This window comes from Myotis davidii, unplaced genomic scaffold (genome assembly GCF_000327345.1).
Source record: "Myotis davidii unplaced genomic scaffold, ASM32734v1 scaffold13, whole genome shotgun sequence".
NCBI classification, from domain to species: Eukaryota; Metazoa; Chordata; class Mammalia; order Chiroptera; family Vespertilionidae; genus Myotis; species Myotis davidii.
The window spans coordinates 3,284,674-3,306,854 of NW_006286243.1; the positions used below are offsets into that span (position 1 = coordinate 3,284,674).

Sequence of the window (22,181 nt, forward strand, 5' to 3'; positions counted from 1 at the left end):
TAAGAAAATATTAATGGAATCAGTCTCTTCCTCTCTGTAAAAAATCAATAAAATATATATAAAAAAAGAATTATCCAGTACAAGATGTCAGTAGTGCCAATATGGAGAGAACAGGAGATATACTTTCATCTGTGTGTGTATATATGGGTGTTATACATGCACATACATACATATGAATTATGTCTATGTAATTTTAATCATATTATTGTATATTCTGATATTTTCATTTTAATATATAACTGACATTTTCCCATTCCATTAAATTATTATTTTAAAACGTAATTTTTAACACTGCATGGTATTATCTATCTTATAGCTAGATCGTGGCTTGTTTAATAATTTTTCATTGTTGGACAAATTTAAAGACCTTCCAGTCCTTTGCTGTTATAAGCAAAGCTGTGATGCACATCTTTTTATATCAACCTTTGCTGTATTGTATTCATGATTACCTTCTTACAATAGATTTATAGAAGTGGAATTTCTGAGTTAATAGGGACAGGCCGATCTGAGTTTAAATTCAAGCTTCTCGCACTAGCCATGTGATAGTGGACAAATAACCTTCATCTGTGAAGTTGGAATGATAATAGTAGCTACCTCCTAAAGCGAATATGAGTATTAAGTGGAGCTATTCATGTCAGATGTTTAACCAGAGCATTTGTCACACAGTAGGCACTTAATAAATATTATTGTTGTTTGTAGTTGTGGATATATTCATGAATTAACATTTTTGCTGAAATGGTTACCTGACTTAAAGCATGTCACCAGTGAAAAGGATGCTAAGAAGAGTGTGACTCCTTGACCTAAGTCTCAAGCATCTAATTTTAAACCTATTATTGACTATAGAGATGATGGCTATTCTAAATTTTATTACATTTCTATTGTGCTATTTTTTCTCTTAATAGTTGATTAGTATTATAAGCGAAGATTTTAGTGGCTTTTTATATGATCATATTTTTCAAAGAAAATTAAATTGAGAGAATTGCTAGGATTTGTCTAGCATTGGTTTAGCACATCATATTGGCTCATAGTTTTCTGATGTTTTGATTTCTTTGGGATCTGATATATTTCCTAATTTGCAGTGATGGAGTTATTTCAAAAAGAGGAATAGAATATTTTATCAAGGCCTAGTTTTTCTCCAGGGAGTGGTTTGACTCTTCTTTGGGATTCACTTGGCAGAACTTTCATTGAAAATTAATAAAACAAAGTCTCAGCCTATACTGCCGGGATAATGAGAAATGTCATAAAGCAGTGACCTGTGTGTCTTTATTGATACCATATTTGCAGTACTTCAGTTAGTTTATGACAGTTTATGAAAATTCTGCCTCATAACGTTAAGTGGCTAAAGCAAAATTTTCTTATTTAGTAAATCTCCTTATTTACAAAAGTTTAAAGGTTCTAGCAAGAAAATAGACCTTTCTCTTGGAATTGTGATTTATTTTTATGAGAGTGGTTTTTAATTTCAGGATAGTTCTGTTCTTTAAAAAATATTATAAATATTCTTATAGTAAGTTATGGAGATATTTCACTTGCTGCCTACTATTAACTTGGGCTTGCAATTTTAGGTTGCACTTTTGCTCAACATTATTCTTTAGACATTAATAAATTCAGGTGAATCTTTAGTAGGTATTCCCTTAATTCAGGCTATTTGAAAAATTGTTTTGAAGAACCTATATGAATGATATATTTTTGTGGATATTTTCTAATTTCACTCTTTTTAAAGCCTCATTTCTTTTTATTCTTCCCCTTTAAGTTGGGAATGGCTAGATAATGTGATATAAAATATAGAAAATTAGAAATCTGTGAGCAGAATTTTAGACAAATTTCTTGGTCTCTATTTCTCTATCTGTAAAATGGATATGCACAAAATGCCATATACTGCAGGATTATTGAACTATTAAATCCAATAGTGAGTGGGTACAATGGCTAGTTGAACAAAGGAAATGTGGAATATAAAAAACTATTGTGTGACAAGCATTTAAAAATGCATTATTCCCTTTATTATAATTACTCTATGAAGGGGTATTATCACTTTCATTTTATAGTTGAGGAGCCTGAGATTAATTTGATTCTTCCTCTGCCAGTCCCAGTTAATTCCAGAAAAGGTGTCTCAAGGAGGTTAATTTACCCAAGGTTACTTGGGTAGCAGATGGTAAGCCTGACACTTGAACCAGCTCATGCATTTTTATTGCTCTGTCAGGTTCCAAGGAAGTCATGTGTTCGATGTCTAACATGTGCCCAGTTATTCTAGAGCCTGCATCTCTCCCATCTTTTCTCTGCCTGGGTTTGGTGGTGTTCAGCGGGTCTTGATGATGAGTGTTGGCAGGAGAATTTGATGCTGGGACATGAATGCTTTGTCAGTAAACACAATGGTGTCAGGCTAAGGGGAAATAAAGTTCATACATTTTTTTTTCACTTCATATATGAAGTCATTGATATTATTTGATTAATAGAGTTTTGCCTATGACTATTCAAATAATAAAAGAAAAAGCTATCAGGCAAAAAAGGTAGTTAACACCGCTTTTAAGCTCTTTAAGAAATTTCAACTTTTTCCTCTTATCCTCTAAATATGACTACTCGTTTCAAATCCATTTGCTTATTGATGAATTATTTATTCACTGTCTGTTTTGTCAGGTTCTATGCTAGATGTCATTTCTTCTTCCTTTGAAACATATATAATAACCCTTGTTTAGATAGTTTTGACTTATGGTTTCAGTTAAGACTTTGTAAGTAGGGGAGCCAGCCTGGCGTGGGGAATACACCATGGGAAGGCTGCAGAGCTCTAAGTTTCATACCTTTGGTTCCCTCTAAATATGCTTTATTTTTCTTTCTCTAAAGGTTTAATTTCTTTACCTCTCTATCTTTGGAGGAAAAATAGCACCTCATTAATTTTTATATATCCCTCAAATTTAGTTGTAAACAGAGCTGCCTCCTAATCTTAATTCCAAATTCCTGGGAGAGAGACTTTGACTTGCCTAATATAATAAAGAATCTGACCTCTTTTTTGATGTTTGACCACCGACTTGGTCTTAAACCTCACCCCTCTTTTTTCCTTTGGCCACACAGTCAGGCAGGCTGATAGGGAGGTCTGTGGGCCTACCTTATCTTTGGTGCCAGCAGGAAACTTAAACCTTCCAGGTGGCAGGAACTTTCCTTATACCTGCTGCCCAGCCACTAATCAAGGGCCAACCCATTTCTCCTGCTTTGTCCAAGCCAGCCTAGACCTGTGTGTGCCTGCCAAACTCTCCTTGGGAGTCTTGTGTGAGTAATAAATTTTCTCTCAATTTCTCCAAGTGTGTCCAGGTCATCAGCCTTAACCTCAGAACCAAAATTAGGGTTGGGGTCCATCTTATTTTGAAGTGAGGGCTATAAAACACTCAGCTTAGGTCAGGCACTCACTCTGGGCCAGTCAACTGTATTATAGTATATAGTGCAACCTCTGGGTATCCTCTTCTGTGGAAAAGGATGCATTCAACACATTATTCAATTCATTTAACACCTTGTTACTGAGTGCTTACTCTGTGCCAGCATTGCTCCAGGCTAGTTATTCAAAACTTGAGCATGAATCAGTGATCAGGAATGCTAGTTAAACCGATTGCTGGGTCCTTCTATCAGAGGAAATAGGTAGTTCTAAGGAAAGATAAAGTGGAGTATGGTAAAAGGAAATGGAAATGTGAAGTGGGGGGATGGAAGGTTGATTACAGTGTTGAATAAAGTGCTCAGGGAAGACCTCACTTAGAAAGTGAGGTTTGAGCAGAGACTTGAAACGAGGTGTGGGAAAGACTCTTGGAAGAAGAGCATTCTGCAGAAGGAGCTAGAGCAAAAGCCCTAAGATATCCAGAAGTGCACCTGGTATGTTTTATAAATAGCCAAGGGGCCAATATGGCTAGAGTAGAGGGACCCACAGAGAGTAAAGGATCGGTCGGAGAAGTAAAGCTGAATGGGTGGGTAGGGGAGTAGATCATGAAAAGACTTTTAGGCCATTTTAAGAACTTTGGCTCTTACTTTGAGTGGAATAGAGGGTTTTGAGTAGTGGCATGATATAATGTGATTTATATTTTCAAAGGCTCACACTGACTGCTATACTGGAAATAGACCATAAGAGGGTAAGGGTGGAAGCAGAGAGACCTCTCTATTCCTATAATCCAATGAGAGATGAAGGTGGCTTGGCCAGAGTGATAGTAGATGATGTGATGAGAAGTGGCCAGATTCTGGATATGTTTTGAGAGAGGAGTTAACAAGAATTCCTGATGGAACGAATATAAAGAGAAAACTGAAAGATGACTCTAAGATATTTAGCTGACCAACTGCAAGGATATAATTGACATGAACTGAGTTGAGGAAGGCCGTGGGTGGTGTAGATAGAGGCAGGGAAGATCCGAAATTCAGCTCAGGGCATGTTGAGGTAAGATATTAGATATTATTAGATATTTCTTACTTATCAGACTGATTGGATATTCAGAGAGTAGTTGGATATTGTTGAGTAGTTAGATGTATGAATCTGGAGTTTAGGAGAGACAGAGGTTTGGGCAGGAGAGGGATTTGAGAGTAGTCATGTGCCCAAACCATGTAGCTGGATGATATCACCAAGAAAATAAGTGCAGACAGAAAAGAGAAGAGGTTCAAAGACTGAAGCCTTGAGTTGCCAATATAAAGAGATTGGGGGAAAGAGGAGGAGCTTGTACAGGCAACTGAAAAGGAATGTGGCCTTTGTAGTGAAAAGAAAATCAAGAGTGTGGTGTTCTGGAAGCCAGGTGAAGGGCATGTATCAAAGTTTATACTATACTTCATAATTACATCAGTCTTTAGTGCTGCTTTTTCATTTTAACCTCATCCCCTCTATCATCTGTTCAGCACATCATTACCAGTTAACCATCTTTGAACAAGCTCATATCCTCGCCCTCCTCTGTTAACCCACAAAGACTGGTTATTTTATAAACCATAGTTTTATCAAGGTATCTTTTCTTGTTTCACAGTGTTCACTAATTGAATAAATAACATTATTTTTCAAAAGGAAAGGACATTCAATTACAGTTTCACCAGCCCCATTGTACATCATCTGTTACTATTTCCCATGGAAATCTTAGAATTAGATGGTGTTTTAGTGACCACTTAGTCCAAATCCTTAATGTGAACAGTGCAGGCCAGAAAAGTGACTCAGTTTCCACTTCAAGTCTCTGCTCCACTGTTTTTACTGAGTGTCAGGCTCTGTACAAATTATTCAACTATTCAATGCCCCTTTGTCCTCATCTGAAATACGTAGATGGTAATAGAGCTTACTTAGTAAAGCTGGGGTGAGGAGTCAATACAATAATGCATGACATCTTTAAGTATTTCTACCTTATTTTCAAGACCTTCTGACACCATGTCCCACTTTACCTGTCCAATCATATTGCCCACTTTTCTCCAAATTCTGGCCTGCCTTTCCATTCTCTCCTAACTGCACTATGGTGATTTCCATTAATGGACCTTATTCAGATTCTGCCTAAGCTATGCTCATCTGAACCTTATGTCTTCTTAGGGGTCAACTCAAGCCCTGCCTCCTCCTTGAAGTCTTTCTTTCTTCTTTTCTAAGCCTCCACAACTATTATGTTATCATTTGTAATTTTTCTGTGATTTCATGTGTTTTATGTCTATAACTTGATCACAGTTTCATGGAATATGAGAGCATTTTCAGCTTTGAAGAATCTATTTTTATGGTGCTTAGCACACAGAAACTTCATAAAAGTTTATTGGTTGGTTGATTTTGAATGTTGACCTGGCAGATTTAAAAAGTTCTAGATCTGTAAATTATTCCCTGGAGTGGAATATGACCTAGCAACATGTCATTTACATACTTAATTCAATGAATTTACTAGTATACTTTATATTTTATCTACTTCCATTAAGGACTTGAAGCAGCATATAACTTGTGGTGAGATTTCATATTGCTATACATAAAAAAATAGAATATTTAGAAATATCTTTAAAGAAATATATTCTACCAAAAGAAATAGGTAAGTTGATGACTTTTTTCTTCTGAATGTTTCGGCTATATGAGTAAAAGCAGTTATTTTGCCTAAAGTTGAATGTGTTAAATTTAAAATATATCATGGCTTCTTGGAAGCATCTCTGTTTTATTCTTCACTCTTTTCAGCTGTGAACCCTTTGTTGTACAAAAATTCCGAAAGTGTCAGTCAGAAGCAGAAATGAATGAAGTATATTTCATATTTTTGGTTTGGGAAATCTGATTGTTTCTCTTGGAACAGATTGTTCATTATAACAGTGTCTATAATAAATGGAGTGCGCTGCTGAGATAGATGGAAATGAAATTAATTTGGCTCAGATCTGATCTTTGTTTTGCTTATGAGAATTTGAAACATCCTTACAGAGTTTCAAATTTCCATGCAATTCAGAAATAAAAGAGATTTCAAAATGTGTCCGTCTCCCTTGCTGATGGCCATCATTACCTTACTGTGGCACTGCAGACCAGAGCCGCAAATGTGAATGACTGTGTATTAAATGAATACGTTATAAGACCCTAGCAGAACTCTTGTTAAAATGTACTTTTCACAAATAAAAATATTGCATAAGATAATGTGCTTTCTGTTGTAGGTTGCCTATCAGATTGGTAACTATGAATTGGCTAAGAAAGTTTTCTCACCAGTCTGGGATTATTTTGTCACTTCACCACCTCACAATGAACAATCTGTGGTTTGTTTAAGCAGTATGATGACTATTACACAGAGAAGGTAATTAGAAATACTCCTTCGAAATATTAATTTGCCTTTTGAAATTAAATGGGTGTAAAGCCTAGAATTAATTTATTTTTAATTTCATGTTAAGATAGCCCATGTAAAACTTTCTGATCAGTTTTTAATGAGTATATACATTTCAAGGTCTTGAGTCCTTATTAGAAACTTCTTTGTTAGAATCAGAAAAAACACTGCAGGCATATGGATGCATTCTGAATATAAGTTAATGAAAGTTATATGAAAAAATACCAAACACTAACCAAGGTAATGTCAATTATACTATAAAGCACAAATAGCATTGAGAATTTTTAAAAAAATATATTTTTATTGATTTCAGAGATAAAGGGAGAGAGAGATAGAAACATCAATGATGAGAGAGAATTATTGATTGGCTGCCTCCTCCATGCTCCCTACTGGGGATTGAGCCTGAAGCCCAGGCATGTTCCCTTGATCGGAATCAAACCTGGGACCCTTCAGTCTGCAGACCTATGCTCTATCCACTGAGCCAAACCAGCTAGGGCAGGAATTTTTATAACAGAGAAAGGTCAAATTCAGGTTAAGGTTTGAGTCTGATGGATGGAGACTGTTAGGGTATAAATGCTTTTCTTTGCTTGAAGAGCTCTCAGAATTAGACCACCAGCAACTGCAAATAGGCCAGTAGAAGCCACATATAAAGCCACAGGCCATACTTTGCTTTACAGTCTTTTTTTTCTTCTTAAAAGAACAAAGTTTGCCTAGCCAGCATGGCTCAGTGGTTGAGCATCATTGACCTATGAACCAGGAGGTCTCGGTTCAATATCTAGTCAGGGCACATGACCGGTTTGTGGGCTCAATCCCCAATACGGGTCTGCAGGAGACACCTGACCAATGATTCTCTCTCATCATTGATGTTTCTGTCTCTCTCTTCCTCTCCCTTCCTCTCTGAAATAGATAAAATATATTTTTTTAAAAAGAAAATAAATTTAAGAGAAGCTTAAGAAACGAGGATTGGTATGATTTCAGGCTGTCTCAACTAGTTTGAAAAACAACATTCCCCTTCACCTGCTTGTTAATGCCTGAAATTTCTTTAAAAAAGAAGACAAAACCCTTCACTTCTGAATCAAAGATAACGAGCTTAAAATGCAAATTCTGGTTGAGTGAAGACATTGATGATCCTTATTCAGATCTAGATATAATTACATTTAATTAAAAAATGTAGACTTAGCATTTATTATGTCCTAGGTGCTATGCAGGATGGATTTGAGAATTATTTTTAGAGGAGGAAGAGAATATCTTATGTCACTTGTAACGATAAGAGAGAGAGAAAGGAGTGAAAGTTGACTGGGATTTCCAAGGTTACCTGACTGGGAGGCCTATTACATTTACTAAGGGAGCATGATAGGACAGGTAGAACAAGTTTTTGGACGAAGATAATGAATATGATTTAAAATATTTTGAGTTTAGTTTTCTAGCAGGACATCTTGGTAGATATGAGATATCAGGTAGGTAGTTGGATATTTAGTGCTGACATTTAAGGAGAGAGGTCAGGGCTAGGGCTGAAGATTTAGAAATTTTCATTGAGGTCATCATTGAAATTTTGACAGGAGATGACTATTTAGTTGAAAAATAGAGAGCTGGAATTTTCACCCTGAGTGTGCACACATTTAAGAGACAGAAGCAGAAATGGCACCAAGGGAGGCTATTGGAAAGAAGCAGACCAGGAGGTGAAAGTTTGGTAGAGTATACTGCCAAGGGCAGTGAGAGCATCATCATGGAGGAACACGCCAGCAGTACTGAATGCTAAGTGCAAGGTCAAGTAGAGCAGCTGCATAATAGAATACTACAGAGAGACAGGGTAGGATGTAAACTAAGAAAAAACTTTTATTTATTTTTTAAAGATATTTTTATTGATTTCAGAGAGGAAGGAAGAAGGAGAGAGAAATAGAAACATCAATGATGAGAGAGAATCATTGGTTGGCTGCTTTCTGCATGTCCCCTACTGGGGATCAAGCCAGCAACCTGGGCAAGTGCCCTTGACTGAAATTGAACTGGGACCCTTCAGTCTGCAGGCTGACGCTCTGTTCACTGAGCCAAACCAGTTAGGACTAAGAAGAGGCTTTTAGAGTTGGCAATTAGGAGGGCATTGTGGAGTTTAAGATAGTGATTTTTGTGCTATGATGGGACAGAAAACTTTTGCAATTGACTGAGGAATAAATGAAAATGGAGAATTGTAGCAGACAGACTACTCATGTGAAGTTTGGGGGTAAAGAAAAGAGGAAAGTGGGAAGAAGCTTGAGGGGGAGGGCAAGCTTAAGAAAAGGATTTTGGAAGGTAGAAAGAAGGGAGTCAGTAGAGAGGGAGAGACTGAAGATACAAGAAGATGCAGATGATGATGACGACACTATGCTAGAGCCAGAAGGACATAGGAGCACATGGAATGAACAACAGGGGGTTTAGAACATTTGTTGTGGGGAACGTGAATAAGGAGACATCAGGACAACTAAAAGTGTTGATGAGAGGCACTAATGACTCAGTTGCTATCACATAACATGAATTGTAGTAGAGCCCAGTTCCTTGTGTTGAAGGGCCACTTTTGATTCATCCTTATATCCCAGATCCTAGAATAGTGTCTTATACATACTAAGTGTTCAGAAAATGATAGTTTGAATGAAAAAAAAAGAATGAATAAGAATAAACAATAGAAAAATTGGACAGTGACATCTATACAAGGGCAGGCAAATTGATTATTACATAAAATATGAGGTGCAGAATCTAAAGTGCTACAGAAGCCACTATTGACATGACTATCAGAGTCTGAGCTGGGCAGAGAATGAGAGGGAGCCAGGAGGAGGTGATAGCCTGGACTTACTGCATATGTCAAGGTTCTGATGGTTAGCATGAGGACAAAGAGAGTAGGAGAACTAAAATTCTCCTGTCAAAGATAATTTTAGAGTTTAACCTAGTGATAAAACAGACATTCATCAGGTGTGAATTACTGATGCTAGACTCTTTCTTGTTTTCTAGGAATAGGGTGTATGGAGAGTAGATGAACCTGAAACTTAGAATATTAGAAGGGAGGGTTTGCTACCAAATAAGACTAAAGGGTAAGGGAGGGAATATTGCAAACAAAGAAGGATGATTGTAGAGTTCCCAGTTTTGCCAATGGTTGGCACTATTGACTGCAACTTAGAAAAGATAATTAGGAATAATGCAAAAGTTTCTCTCTCTCTCGACCCCACCCCACCCCCAGCCAATTCTACTATAAATGGCCCTCATTTTCATAAAGTTCATTAATTAATGGGTCTATTTTCCAAACTTGAATATCTATAGGGTTTTCATTATATTGATAAAATAGAACTTTATATATCAGAACCAGAAAGCTTTGACAATAGTTATTTTTATGTATCTATGACAGCTTAATTCTTTTAGTTGTGAACTTGTTAAGGATAGTCTTTGTTTTTAACTTAACACTGTACCAGAGTAGCTCTTCCACATCTTGGGATCATTGTTTAGATACTAAGAATAAATCATTTTAAAAAGGCAAGCTCACATGCTAAATAATTTTTATATTTAAACCTGTAATGTCATTTACTCCTTTTTGCAGATTACATTCAGAGATTTTGGCAGAGACTTCTTCAATCCTTTTAAACCTTTTTCTCAGAAATATTTTTGTAATAAGTGACATTCAAATTAAAGAAGAAAATCTTTTCTGTGATAATATCAAAGGCAATGAGATTTTTCCTGCTCAACAAGTAAGTGAATTAAAAATGATTAAAAATGTGTCAGTTTTCCTCTATTTGTTTCTTGATGTCTCAACTTCATGTTTTTGGGGAATTAAGTCCTGGTTTGCGAATGGACTGAGGAGCTCTTGTGTATTTGTGCTGATTTGATAGTCCATGTAGGATTCACAGGTTTATCTTTTCTTTTTTTTCCCCCAATTTATATGGGATCATGATACATTTGTTATTCTGCACCTTGACTTTTAAACATTTTTATAATATATCTTGGACATATTTTCATGATGATACATATAAATTACCAAATTCTTTTTAAGTTATAACATTGCATTCCTGTACAGAGGCAGGAATTTAACCTATGTCCTATTGGTAGAGTCTCAGGGAGCTTATAAACATTGTCCTATGTACATCTACAACCTGATTACACTCTTGCTTTTAATAACAATCCTACTTTTTTTTTTTCTTTTTAGATTGAAGTTACTTTTTTCACCTTAGATATATGGAGGCTTTTGCCATTTTTTTTTTTGGTTAGGTAGTTTTTTAAAAATATATTTTTATTGATTTCAGAGAGGAAGAGAGTTGGTGGGATAGATAAAAACATCAATGATGTGAGAGCATCATTGATTGGCTGCCTCTGCATGCCTCCTATCAGGGATCAATCCCGCAACCTGGGCATGTGCCCTGACCGGGAATCAAACTGTGACCTCCTGGTTCATAATCCAACGCTCAACCATTGAGTCATGCTGGCCTGGCTGTTAGGTTCTTTTGCAGTTGCTCTTTTCTACCCATGCACTTATTCATTAGTTAATCAATAATTTGTTGTGTGAATTTGTACTAGTTTTTATGAATATGAAAGTGAAAAATACATGATTCTTTGTCCAAGGCAAGTGCACAGTCTTGCAGAGCCCAAGTACTTATAACCATCAGTCTGTTCCTACTATACATCGTATTCAGTTTCTTCTTTCAGCATCCAGTCTGAAAAGAAAGACAATTTTGAAGTGCTTCAATGATTTTCAGAATGCTAGGCTAGTATTTGAGTAATAATTTGTTGTATGGAAATTTCTGGTTGCCACTCATACAGTTTTATTTGAACATAATCTTGTATGTATATACATAGCAAAATAATGAAATCTTCCTCAGGAAAGGGAAGGGAAGTGTAAGATAAGATTCTTATTATTTTTAAGTGTCATTTAATCACAAAAGCCTATCTTCACATTTTACTATCATTTTTACTTATGTAGGAGAAATATAACAGGAGATTAGTGTGCTCTACTGAAAATTTGCTATTTTCTCACAAATTCAGAAGGGAAATGGGACTCTGTTAATTAAGTGGGGGCAATATTACAGAGAGATTATATTTTAATTATTATTTATTATAATTTTTGCTTTTGCAACAACTGTTTTTACTTACATTAAAACATAGCCAAGAATTTATCTTACCAGTTACAAAGATTGGTTCTTTTTCTGTTACTAGTGGTATTTGTATTGTTTTACAAAAAATTCTGAAGTTTAATTCTAAAATTGTGTTATCCTTGTTTAGCATTATTTGGGAGTTAGTGTTGTTCCTGAATTTAGATTTTTCATCCTGTTAAGCCATAGAGATCATATTTCTTACCTTTGTTTTCCTTAGACACATTAGTGAAGTACCTGATAATTAACTTGTGTAACAATACCTGTTTCTTTACAGATTGCTAGACTAATTGAATGTGAGAGAGTGTTAGTGGCATTGGAACTTAGCAACTACCTAAGTGATTCCAGTTATGCTCTTCAATCTGTGACTCAATGTTATGGCCTCCTTGCTCCTATAATCTATCACAATATTGTTTTGGTACCTGTCATACAGGTAAGGGTATTTCTTCCTCTTCTCCCCCCAGATAAGGGTATTTTTACAAAGGCAACTCAACAGTGCATTTTGGAAAAGAAAAAAACAATGTATCTCTTATAAAGTACAAATAACAAGTATTTTATGAATTGTCATGAGTTAACTGAAAAACATTTAAATAATTTAAATGATATGTCTGGGCAGACATAAAAAAGGACTTAAAATGTGTTTCTTTGAAAATATTCAGCCCCAGTGCTGTCTATATTTAAATACTTTTCCAGGTTTTTAAATTTCATTTCAATTTTTGTGTTCTTGTAATGTTAGAAGCAATAGCATTTATTCAAAGCAATGGTTAAAGCTATCATCTGGGAGAAAAATTGGTGGATGACCCAAGAAAACATGCTTGATGTCTCAGTGATGGAGAAGTTAGAAGATACCCTGGCTGAAGGGATTATATTAGTTGTTCATGCTAACAAACAAATCACCGTAACTTAGTGACAAAACAACACCCATTTACTATCACAGCCTCTGTGGGCCAGGAAGCTGAATGTGGTTTAGTTGGGCTGCTCAAGGTCTTATCAGGCTGAAATCAGGGATGCAATCTCATTTGAGCCGTAGGGTCCTTTCGCAAGCTCACTGGTGGTTGAAAAAAATCATTTTCTTGCGATTATGTGATAGGAGGTCCTTGGCTCCTGAAGGCTGACTACCAGTTTCCTGCTTAACACGGCACTTTGCTCCTTCAAGGCCAGCAGGGGAGTCTCCTCTGCTATGCCCGAGGAGTCTTATATAATGAAATGCAGTCATGAGACTGACTGCACCATCACCTTCACAGGTCTTTCCTCCACTCAGGGGGAGGGCCAAGGGTGGGCAAACTTTTTGACTCGAGGGCCACAATGGGTTCTTAAACTGTACTGGAGGGCCGGAACAAAAGCATGGATGGAGTGTTTGTGTGAACTAATATAAATTCAAAGTAAACATCATTACATAAAAGGGTACGGTCTTTTTTTTTTAGTTTTATTCATTTCAAACGGGCCGGATCCGGCCTGTGGGCCGTAGTTTGCCCATGGCTGGATTAGACAGAATTTACACATCAGGGGCAGGGACTTGGGGACTATTTTAGAATTCTTCCTAGGACAGGGAAATAAGGAGAGAAGAAAGATTTTACTGCTGATGGTGCATAAAGTTACTCATCATCACCATCATTGTCATCATTATCATTGGCTCAGATTTTGAGAGCCAAGATGATGTCAGTGAACTTACACAAAGTGTAAAAATTTAACATTCACTATTGAGGAAATTAATCAGAGATCTTAAAGAAATTAACAAATATTCACCTCGGAGTGCCTCTACTGGAGTATAGACATGCCTCCTCCTCCTGAATTCCCCACATATAGTAGTTCAGCTGCTCAAGAGGTATGCCTCCAAAATCCAACATCTAGACCAGTGATGGCGAACATATGACACGCGTGTCAGAGGTGACACGCAAACTCATTTTTTTGGTTGATTTTTCTTTGTTAAATGGCATTTAAATATATAAAATCAATATCAAAAATATAAGTCTTTGTTTTACTATGGTTGCAAATATCAAAAAATTTCTATATGTGACATGGCACCAGGTTTTTCAAAATGCTAACACGCCGAGCTCAAAAGGTTCGCCATTACTGATCTAGACTAATAGTTGGCAGCCTTCCATGTCACTTGTAAATGGATTGAAGCAGTATTTTCTTTTTTTATTGATTAAGTTATTACATATATGTCCTTATCCCCACATTACCCCCCACCCCCCCACTCATGCCCTCACCCCGCTGTTGTCTGTGTCCATTGGTTAGGCTTGTATGCTAGCATATAAGTCCTTTGGTTGATCTCTCCCCCTTACTCCCACCCTCCCCTACCTTCCCTCTGAGGTTTGACAGTCTGAAGCAGTATTTTCAAGTGTAGAATATTTTTCCTCCTGAATCCAAAGGTGTCCACCTGTCATTGCCTTCTCTGTTTAAGAGATGAGAGATGCCAGATGTCAGACTTACTTTGGAGGGGGTGTCTCAGCATCTCCCAGATAGTTACTTAATGTGTCAGGCCCTGAATCTTCATAGGGTTTATTTCTACCCTCGGAGGGCATGCATTGTATTCAGGTCTTTAGTGCACTTGCCATTTCTTGCTCATTAGGTCTGATTGACCTAATGTTACTAATATAGTGGTCTAATGTTTTGTATTGAGAATCACCCAGAAAGTTCATATCCTTTCATAAAATATTATGTCAGAAGGTAGGAGAGTTATCATTGCTCTGGGGCAAGACTCTAAATGTATATTCTTATCTGCCCAGTGTGAATGGGAACGTCTAGTACTTCTTTCCTAGAGAGTGGAAAAGAAAACATTAACCATATCAATGCATGCCTTGTAATGTGCTCTAGCAATGAATCCACATTAGGAGCGGCAGTTTGATTGGGGCTCAGGCTGGTTGAGTTCAGGATAGTCCATTGTCATCTTTTAGGATCCTACTGACTCACGATTCTTTTAGCTACAGCTCAGAATGCTTATAGCTGTGAGGGAAAACCGAGGAATGGAGTGCATTGTTTAGAATAGGAAAAGATGAGTGGAACAGAAAGAAGATTCTAGAAGTAGGCCTTAGTATATATGAGAATGTAATGTATGGCAGAATTGGCATCCCAATTTAGTGGAAAGAGAGTGGATGTTTTTAGTAAGTTGTAGTGAAACACCTAGATATTCACTTGAAAGAAAGTTGAATTTGATTCTATTTGTGCCATATTAATAATATTGAGATTGTAAATACAGACCAAAGCAAAAAATGTGAGCAAAAAATCCCAAGAGATTACCTGAGCAATCCAGGGTTGGGGAACCATTTCTAAGCAAGACAGAACTCTTAGCAACAACAAGAAAAAAAAAGATGTATTTGACTATATGTACAGCAATCTATGTGTGAAAAAAGGGACCATAACAAAGGTAGTACAAAGTTTATGGATTTGGAAAAAAGTATATCTAACACTGATGAAGGATAAGCATACATAACAAAAAGTCTTACAAATTGACCCTATTATAACAGAAAACTGGGCACAGGATACAAATAGGTAGTTTATCAGAAAAGCAAATCCATGTGGCTGAGAGATATATGAAAGCTGCCCAGACTCTGATTATTCATATATGTGCACATTAAATGAACAATCTCATATCAGTGGCAGGATGGAAAAGATCTGTAACTCCTATTGCTAGTGAGGATGTGGGGCAAAGACATTCTCATTCATTAATGGGGGGAATGTGAATTGTTATAGGCATTGGATTTGGTTAAGCAATCTAATTTTAATGAAACTAAATCTAATTTTAATTAAAATTAAAAACAAGTATACCTGACAGCAATCCATCTACTAGTAATTTATCCCATAGGATAAAATCACCAGTTGGTGAGATGCTTCTCCAAGTTTCACCCCTTCATTCCTGGATCCATGTGTTCTACCTGCTGGGGACCCAGTACTACATAATTGTCACTGACTTAGAATGTTTACTACGCCCTGGAGGACGGTACCTCATCCTCACTGGTTATCATCTCAAAGCTGGCACCTCAATTGCCTCTCCTACTGGAAACTGGGCCTGTATAAGGGTATTTATTGTGGCACTCTTGGTGGTGGCCATAAAACTGGAGACAAAGAGAAAGTGAAGTAGCAGGAGGATGGCCACACTGCAAAATCTCAATTCTAAAACTGCAACATGGAGATTCTGGAAGTGGCTGACTAAATTATGATTGATCCACAGTAAATAATTATGCAGCATTAGAAATATTATATAATGAATTGCAGCTAAACATGTAGACTTGGAGGGATTTTTTTCACAAGACATAGTTGAAGGAGAAATGCACAGTTCACAAAAGCGTGTATAAGTCCTATTTTGTAACCTAACATCAACCCTCTTATTATGTACATTTAGTATTTACACACACACACACACACACACACACACACACACAATTATTTGAGGCAGAAGAAAATGACACAACTTAATGTTAACATGATTTGGGGATATGATCTGGTAGGGCAGGAGAGGGTGATGGTGGAAGGGAGTAAAGAAGCATTTAAAAAACGTGTAAGTGCACTGTGACAATAGTAATACAATTGTTGGAATGGTAGTTTGAAGAAATTAACATATTAATTTTTCCTTTGAGATAATCTGAATAAAGAATAGATTGATGCAATCTCAATTCAACTTTTCTGATGGTAGTATTACTTACAGTATGAAGCAAGGAGAATAGAAGTAAACATCAGAATTAATTGTTTTCCTGGGATATGAATGTTTGGTTTTAATTTTGAAGGAAACTAGTATTCCAAATACCTGGTATCAGTATATGTTTAATATGGTATATCTTTCTCCATATGGTTTTTCAAGGACCTCCTATGCCTGGATATGAGCTTAGTGTTTCTTATACCCATGTAACATTCTATCTGTATCTTTTATGGCACTTGATAAAATATGCTTTGTTTTATAGTTATTCATGTACTTGTTTTATTCTCCCCACAGGTTTTTAAGTTACTTTAGATGAGGGACTGATCTGAAAATTGAACATACCAATTTTCTTTCAAAGTACATTCCTCTATACATGATAAACAATTTATCAATCATTATTGATAACAATAAAATTTAATGCCTTAAAACTTGCATGATTTGAATAGAACATTTTATAATGTGTAAGGATAATATTTTTCAACAAAGCATTGCATTTCTATTTTTTAGATCTTGATAAAGTGTTTGGTGGTTTTGCAAGGACTACCAAATGTCATCCACTCAAGGAAACATATGGCAAGTTATGAAAGCATACAGCACATGATAGCTTGTTGTCTCTACTACACAACAAAGGTATTTATCTTATTCTTTGTCTTGTGTCATAAAATTTAGGAGCAGTGATGATTTAGAAAGTGAAGCTACTTTTTAGGAATTACTTTTAAAAAATAATACCCAGAAAGCATTTTAGATCAAAGGTAGCCTAGGCATACCAGTTGGTAAAGCATGGAGGGTGTATCTTGGGGAGGAGGGGGATGAAAAGAAGGTATTATATGGGACCTCATGCATTTTGGAAACCAGAAAGAACCAAGAGACAAGAGGCAGAGAGGTCATTTCCTTATACTCATTGCTTGACTCAAAAACAAGCATTGTGTGCTTCTTCAAAGGTTTGGTTGACTGAATCCAGTGAATCTCCTCAAAGAAGGGCTGTTTCTACCTGCCTGTTTTATGTGGTCCTCACAGGGCCTTTCTGATTTGGTCAGGGATCCGGAAGAATACTGCATGGGGGGACTGATTTGGCGCATCACTTTGGTTGGGGCTAAAGTTTGCTTCTATAGAACTGAAGCAACAGAGACAACTCTAACCTCTACCTTAGCAAAGAAGTCATGATTTGCAGCTGTTCATGGCCTGACCTCAGGAGCAGAAAATCATATTCTTTCCATCACTCACTGATTTACACTGTTGGAGAGACCTCTATGACCTGGTTGGGTAGATGCTGAGGGAACATAAGACATAAGCTGGATGAGAAAAGTAATAACACACTAAAGGAAACTTAGAACCCCAAGGGGAAAGGGCAGACCAGATACTAAAATAATTGTGTTATCTACTCATACCATGTTGGAAAAGACCAGAGATGATTTAAAAACAACAACAAAAAAAAGAAAGAAAGAAAACTTTCAAGGTGGTGCCATTAGATGATCAAAACACAAAACAAGAATCTCTCGCAATGAACAAACAAATTTGAGTTTGTTTAAAGTTCTGTTTAAAATTAAACAAATTTAATTTTTTAATAAAAATTAAACAGATTATGATTATGGTATTTCTTCAGTCAAATCTGCAAGCTCACCAAATACCTGAAAATGTAGTACTGAATTGTTTAGAGATAAATTCCAAAGTCGTAATGTGAAATGAAAGGAGTTTTGGTGGTAAAAAAGGGACAAATGGAGAAGTAATAGGCCCCTGAGTCCGAGGCAGGGTAAATGTAAGAACATATGTGTAGTCATATGCTGGTGAAATGCCGGAAGTCCAAGGATAAGGACAAATCTTGAAGTTTTGAGACTCGAAGAATAGGTTATTTACAATGGAAAATAATTAATTAGCTTACAACTTTTTTTTTATCAGCAACACTAGAAGTTAAGATGGAGCAACATTTGTAGAATCCTGAGGGTCTAAAAATTAATAACCAGGAAAGATATCCTTCATTTCTCAGGGCAAAATAAATATTTTCAGAAGTGCAGGCATTTAAAAAGTATTCTGCCTGTGTACTTATCTGAGGAAAACACTTAAGGAACGACTCTATCAAATGACAGTGGCTCAGAACAGAAATCCCAAGATGGGGAAATACAAAAAGGAGAGGAATAATGGGAGCAATGAATCTGACAATATACATATTATTAAAATTAAATAGATAATAATGATGTGACTAGGACTTTCTAATATAAATGCTAAGTAGGGATTCTTGAAATAGAAGAATCATCCTTGAAAGGAAAACTTATTAGTAACCTAGAATTAAAACTTAAATCCTCTTTGGGGCTGAAGGAGGGGTGAGCAGTTAGAGAATCTTGATGCATGAATGTTGTGTGTGTGTGAGTTTTTTAAAATATACATCTATATATCTATATCTGGTATAAAATACATATAGTATAAAATTATTTTCTTTTGATAGAATAAATATATTCAAAGATGGCCCAGAGGAATATGTAGCCATGAACAGAACTTTATAGCACAGTAGGACTTCTAAATTTATAGGAAGGAAAAATGAACAGAGGAATGACAGGGAAGAAGAATGCTTAGTTCAGCAAAAGTTAGAAGAAGGAAAAAGAGTATATAAGATGGAAGGAATAAAATACAGTATATTAATTACTTCACTAAGTGTGAATGGACTTAGAAGACAGAGTTTGGCAGATGGGTTAAAAAGTCAGATTTAAATGTATTTCATGTCAAGAAACACTCATAAAACAGTGTGGCAAACACTGGTTGAAAAATAAATGGTTAGACAAAAGTATGGGAAGATGCAAACAAAAATAAAGGAGGAGTAGCAATTTTCATATGTGAAAAAGAAGAATTCAGCCTCGCCGGTGTGGCTTGGTGGTTGATTGAGCGTCCACCTGGAATTGGGGCGGGGGCCATGGGTGCATGCCTAGGTTGTGGGCTGATCCCCTGTGGAGGCGTGCAGGATGCAGCTGATCAATGATATTTTCCTCTCATAGGTGTTTCTGTCTCTCTATCCCTCTCTCTTCCTTTCTCTCTAAAAAATGAATAAAAACATATTTTTTTTAAAAAGGAGAATTCAGGGCCCACAACATGAATCAGAACAAAGAGAGACATTTTATAGTGTTCTTCAATTCTGCTCTGTCTGACCACTCTTCTCTTATTCTTGATGGCATCTGGGGATTTTCTGGCCTTAGGACAGTCTTATTGTCAAATACCAAAGATCAACTCTGAATTAAACAATTTGAATGTTTTATAACAGCAAATTAAAGTATAAAAAAATAAGGTTATATAAAAATGCTACAAAGCCATTTGATAATATTCACAACTTTTCCTAATAAAATTTCAAAATAACTTAGGAATGAAAGGAAGCTATTGAATACAGTAGTCACTCCTTATTTGTGGGGAAAGTATTTCAAGATCCCTAGTGCATGCCTGAAACTACTGAACCCTATATATGCTATGTTTTTTCCTATACATACGTATAATAAGGTTAGGCATAGTAAGAGATTAACAACAATAATTATAAAATGGAAAAATTATAACAATATACTATAATGAAAGTTATGAAAATGTGGTCTCTCTCTTTCTCAAAATATCTAATTGTACTGTACTCACCCTTCTTGTGATAATGTGAGTTGATACAATGCCTACATGATGAGATGAAGTGAGGTGAATGACATTGGCACTGAGATGTAGCATGAGGTTACTATTGACCTTCTGATGATAAATCAGAATAGGATCATCTGTTTTGGGTGATCCTGGAGCATTGAGCCAAGACAATATCAATGGTTAGACACCCGAAGTACATGATGTCTATGGTTGGGGAAATTTAATATTTTTGGACTACAATAATTAAAACCACAGAAAGCAAAACCATAGGTAAGGGGGAATTAATGTAATGATAAAGACATTTACCAAAGTTTTACAACAATTATATTACTAAATGGCAAATTTCTTTTTTTTTCCAATTTCTTTATTGATTAAGGTATTACATATGTGTCCTTATCTGGTTATGGTAGGATAATGGCAAATTTCTGAAGCCATTTTTTAAAAAATTAGACACAAGAAATACTGACTCATAATAGTGTGATTCATTATTTGTAGAGATTCTGTCTCATGCAATAGATAAGAAAATGAAATTAATTTTATAATAGAAGAGTACAATTTATTTGTAGTTGGAGAGGTCTCAAAAACCCATGAGAATCTAGTAAAAAGTTACCAAAAGTAAGAAGAGAATTTCATGAGAATCTAGTCAAAAGTTATTAAAAGGAAAAGAGAATTTATAAAGTGATTATATATAAAACACTTATAGAATGTTAAGTTTTTTAAATCTAGCAGTAGCCAGTTAGAAATGGAGAGGAGAAAATATAACACTTATAATGCACAATATCTTAAATTTAACAAATGTTAAAGAACATAAATAAAAGAACTGTGAAATCTTACCAAAGGACACAAAAAAGATCTGAACATATGGTAGGTCACATCAAGTTCCTGAACAGGAAGACTTCCTCTCATAGAAATATAAATCTTTCCTAAATTAATATTTAAATGTAATATAGTCCAAATAAGAATCCCAATGGGGTGTCTCTGAAACTGATTAGAATAATTTAAAAGTCCTCAATAGATATTAAAATTTACCATAAATCCACTTCAATAAAAAGTAGTGTTAGTAGAAAAATGGGCAACGGTCAGTAGAAGAGAATAGAGAATCCAGCAAGAGCCAGACCTAGGTCTACAGAAGAACTTAACACACGACAAAAGTGGTATTTTGATTAAGAAAATAATAATTTATTATAATAGTTTATTTATTAAAAGGTGCTAGTATAACTGACAATTTGTCTGAAAATAAACAAAGCGTCCTACCTGATACCATACAAAAAATAAAATCCCAGTGGATTCAAGGATGTATGGCCTTGAAGTCAGGGGAAATCTCTCTCAACAGGACAAAGAATTCAAAAAACACATAGAAGTAAAAAGTAGATAAATAGATTAAATAAGAGGAACCGTTAAAGGTTTGTCAAACCCCGAAATGATATAATGAGATTTGCATTTTAGAACAAAGAAATTATTCTGGTTGTGTAACAGCTCATCATTAGAGGGATGGGGGGTCGGTGGGGGGAGGTAAGATGTGAGGCAGGGAATGAGTTCGAAGGTGAGAGATGATTAATTAAGCTAGTGTGGGAAAGGGGAGAGAGAATGGAAAAGATTCACGAGTTATTAATGAGAGAGCATTGAGAGCCTGGAAACCTATTGAGTATAGGGGGATAAAACAGGGAGAGGGAAGAGTCAACAACAGTCCAGCTATCTGCCCTGGGCAGTGGGGTGAATACAATGCTACATGTTGATGGGGAGCAATTTTGTGTGGAAAAGGGAGAAAAGATCATGAGTTTTGAATATATTGAATTTGGGGGCCTATAGGATATTCACAGAGGTGGCTATTATATGATCATATCATTGTATCAATAGGCTTGGAGTTCAGAAGAGGCCAAATATGTATAAAGGAGTCATTAATATGTGGGTTCCATTGGAGCAATAGAAACAGATGAAATGGGACACTGTGTAGAGTAAGAAGGGAATAGGATTACCTAAGAATCAAAGGGGCACTTAGTCAAAGGAGCCAGTCCTGCTTCTACTAGGCAAGAGAAAGAATCGTAGAGCCAATTAGTCCAAATCTTTCTTTTTTAATCTGTATCTGAG

General features: G+C 35.9%; 1 protein-coding gene across 1 annotated transcript in view; it reads left to right on the forward strand.

Annotated features, from left to right (window-relative positions):
• The window catches only part of CFAP54 (cilia and flagella associated 54), a 236,245-nt gene that overhangs the window by 73,936 nt on the left and 140,128 nt on the right, over window positions 1-22,181 (forward strand). Inside the window, exons 23-26 of the mRNA XM_015559991.1 lie at window positions 6,592-6,728; window positions 10,315-10,462; window positions 12,135-12,290; window positions 17,004-17,126. Coding sequence (XP_015415477.1) covers window positions 6,592-6,728; window positions 10,315-10,462; window positions 12,135-12,290; window positions 17,004-17,126 — 564 coding nt within the window. The remainder of the gene's footprint in view (window positions 1-6,591; window positions 6,729-10,314; window positions 10,463-12,134; window positions 12,291-17,003; window positions 17,127-22,181) is intronic.